The sequence below is a fragment of the Bremia lactucae genome, linkage group LG15, assembly GCF_004359215.1.
Source record: "Bremia lactucae strain SF5 linkage group LG15, whole genome shotgun sequence".
In the NCBI taxonomy this organism is placed as follows: Eukaryota; Oomycota; class Peronosporomycetes; order Peronosporales; family Peronosporaceae; genus Bremia; species Bremia lactucae.
Window position 1 is genome coordinate 562,837 of NC_090624.1, and position 3,547 is coordinate 566,383.

The 3,547-nt window shown below is 41.9% G+C and overlaps 1 protein-coding gene across 1 annotated transcript; it reads left to right on the plus strand.

The window, feature by feature from the left end:
• Window positions 1-2,582: 2,582 nt before the first annotated feature.
• On the plus strand, window positions 2,583-3,133 carry CCR75_007240 (uncharacterized protein; the record flags this gene model as incomplete). Its single annotated transcript, XM_067965302.1, has 2 exons — window positions 2,583-2,787; window positions 2,814-3,133. 2 exons carry the CDS (start codon window positions 2,583-2,585, stop codon window positions 3,131-3,133), a joined length of 525 nt encoding a protein of 174 aa, XP_067819164.1.
• Between the last annotated feature and the right edge of the window lie 414 nt (window positions 3,134-3,547).

A 3,547-nucleotide genomic window follows, 5' to 3' on the forward strand; every position in this document is an offset into this window, starting at 1 on the left:
CCTCTAGCGACCCAAAGACGTATGGGTCGCGCAACTTAAGGCCCAATGCCCAAGTTTTGGCACGACCTGCCAGATTTGATTGAGCGAATGCGATTTGCATTTGCTCGTCGATGATGTGACGTGCCCTTATGGCATCGTCTAACTCGACAAACCATCTCAAGAGGGAGTCTTCTTCGACTCCCCTATACTTAGAGATGTCAATCTTTAAAGTTTCGGGACGACGCGTTTGCGTCATCCCAGGTACAGGGGTCTGTACCTGTTGTAATCTCAACAGTTCCGCCTGTTGAGAGCCTTGCTGATTCAGCAAGGCTACTTTTCCTTCATCTCGTCAAGTTCATGTTGTATGAACTTGGCAATAGTTGGATGAGGGGCATCTCTGTCTAAGTTGGGCAGTAATGCCAGGATTGCACCGTTTTCCACGGTCGAATTTATTTGTTCAACCGCACTCCTTTCTATGTCACTTAGAAAGGAGTAGCTTTCAGGGGAAACGTGATGCGTATTCCCACTATCATCTAGCAAGTCGATGTTAGATGTGGGAAATGTGGTCCTTGGACGGACTACAAAGTGCTACCAGGTGTACAAGGGGCACTACGACTTGTACTGCTTCCGGACAAGTCCACTTCGCACTGCTTCAGTTGCGAGTGGTGCCCTACGTTATTTCACGTACACTGTACGTGCAGAGGAAGACTTCCCTTAAGACAAGTTAACTTAAGAGGGTAAAATGAAAACTGTATTAATATAGTTAAGTGTCTTTTAATCTATCTCTGTAAATGCTGACTTAACTATAACCTAATACGAAACATGTAAATGAGTTCTTATCTCTATCTTATCTTGTAACTCTCTTTGATTACTTCTACAGCTGATTTGTCTGCGGAATAAATAGATGTAATGGCCTATACCTATTAATGGATAAGAATTCAGGACATTACTATATAAAGTAATATCCTCCAAATATTATCTACCTTTTAGATAATTTATTAACTAATAACCTTTGAGTGTTAATTTCATGTAACGATACACCCCGTTACACTTGCAAAACTTGCAAGCTACTGAGGCTTTTGGAGCTTTCACGGGAAGCGCATTTGAGGATTCACTAGAGCACAAACGTTTGGTCATTATCAATTCGCCGCTAACATGAAGACGGATGGCTTGTTTTATTAAAAATATATAACATAGTGTGAAATTTCTTTTTTATCAAATAACAAATATTAACATTGTCAAATTATTTGGCCTTTAGAAATCGTTCCATGCCACATGCTCATCTTTCCTATGTGTAATATATATTCCTTAGGCTGTTCTAAATGTCATCCAGCAATCATGTGACGCTTGTTAGCTTCAGACAACATGGACGGTAGACTTACAAACTTTAGGTCATCGTGTCGGCAACGGACTGAATCACTTCTTCGACACTACCAATCCCGTCTGTAATGTAATTTTTGCACGAATCGGAGATTGGTTCGAATGAAAAACCCCGTTCTTCCATTATTGCTTTCATTCTAAAGCAGCGCGCACGGCATTTGTACAACTCGGCCATACTCTTTTTTCTAAACTTCGCCCGTTTTATAATAGCTGCAACCTCCGGCCCAACTTTTGATTGTAGACTTCGAAAAAAATGTTTTTTATCTCTTCGAGTATTCAACCTTGCAATATGTCGAAGCCATGCCATTTTTGACCCAAAAGTTCGAAGCATGTACGATTCGAGATGACCCCACTCACACCACTTATTTTGGATACAACTGTTGTGCCTTTCTGATTCATAAACTTCAGAAAGCTTCCCCGTGAAGCCATATTGTCTTGCCGTTATTCGCGTGACGTACAGACTATGCCCGTAACCCCCGAGACATTTTCGACATGAATGACGTATAGCAACAGGGTTATCATTTTCACATTTGCAGCAATATGCGGCTAACTCTGGTTCGCACTGCTGATAATGATCGCCAGTCATCATTTGCAACTTGGTCAGAGTCTGATTTCCCAAAAACGAAAGAACTTCTTCGTGAATTCTCTCGTTGAGAATGCAAAACCGATACGAGCAGGCCTTCTCAGTATTATTTTGATTGCCAACGAAGCTCATGATGCATTTCTTTTGATGGCGAGAGATACCTCGTGTGGTGAATATCTTCTTGCAGTACTTGCAAGCTACTGAGGCTTTTGGAGCTTTCGCGGGAAGCGCATTTAAGGATTCACTAGAGCGTAAACGTTTGGTCATTATCAATTCGCCGCTAACATGAATACGGATAGCAATTAATTAAATACGAGCGGTCAAATACCATCACTGCAACTTTCGAAAAAGTACGATTTTTAATTTAGGGAATGGCTTGACCCAAAACCAAGGTTTTTGCTAAACCTACCCGATCTAAAATTGAGTTATTTTGATTAGCTAAACATAATACCGTTTGCTGCTGGGTCTAGGCATTCCCTTTAGCAAAATCATTAGTTGGGTCTATACATTCCTCAAGTTAAAGGTGAGCAGAGCAAGTCCGACTTCCCCGTACGAAAAGTTTGTTTTTGATGGTGAGGAAGCTGAAGACCTTATAGATGAAAATGGTCTGCTGAGAGATGGCTACAATTACTCATAGCACATGAAGGAAATGGCACAGGATGAATTTTACTCGGCTACGAGCCGCTTTGATGCTGGCGAGAAGGCCCGTACGCTGTCGAGGAAAGTTGATTTTCCAGAAGGCGCACTACCCAGTATCGGTGAGGAAGATCGAATGATCGATTTCATTACGCCGACCACGAATGTCATGGATGGGGACCTGAGGGAAGCACTTGTGAACGACGAGAGTTGGATGATATTTTCATGAATTAAGTGGCTGAGGAGTGCGTGGGCCAAAGAGACGTCGATGGTTTCGACTATGAAGCATATCCTTTCTCTCGTATTAGTAGGTCCAGTAGTCGCACAGGCAATAATAACACAAGTGAAGGCATTTTAGTATTTTGTTCGGCATCTTGCAACAAGCTCTTGATGTCGACGGGTGGACAATTTACGTGTACGATTAAGAAGCCAATACACAATCGGGATCGACTAGCGAGCGCAGGCTCAGCTCTGAGTCAAATTCCAGTCTCTACAGCATTAATGGGTCATGGGATCATTTGGACGAGCAGCTTTAAGTGGGAAGCCTTTGTTTGATACCAATGTTGTAACGGGGAGTGCGATTTCGTTCTTGCGGGCTGACGAATACTCGAGAGACAAGATCCGAACGTGCCGACTATGTGAAGCTGTTCTCGTGGAACGCAAACGAGCGTACAAGCATCGCAGCATACGTTTGACATGCATTGCATGGGCTTTCGGACGGTCGCATAGTCCATGTGTTGACTTAAAACTGCGCCAATATACGCAGAGATTTGCTGTACCGCCACTCGTCTTGTATCGTTAAATGAAATTAACACTCAAAGGTTTTTAATTAATATATTATCTAAAAGGTAGATAATATTTGGAGGATATTACTTTATATAGAAATATTCAAAATTCTTATTCATAAATAGGTATAGACCATTATACCTATTTATTCCGCAGACTAATCAAGTGTAGGAGTAATCAAAG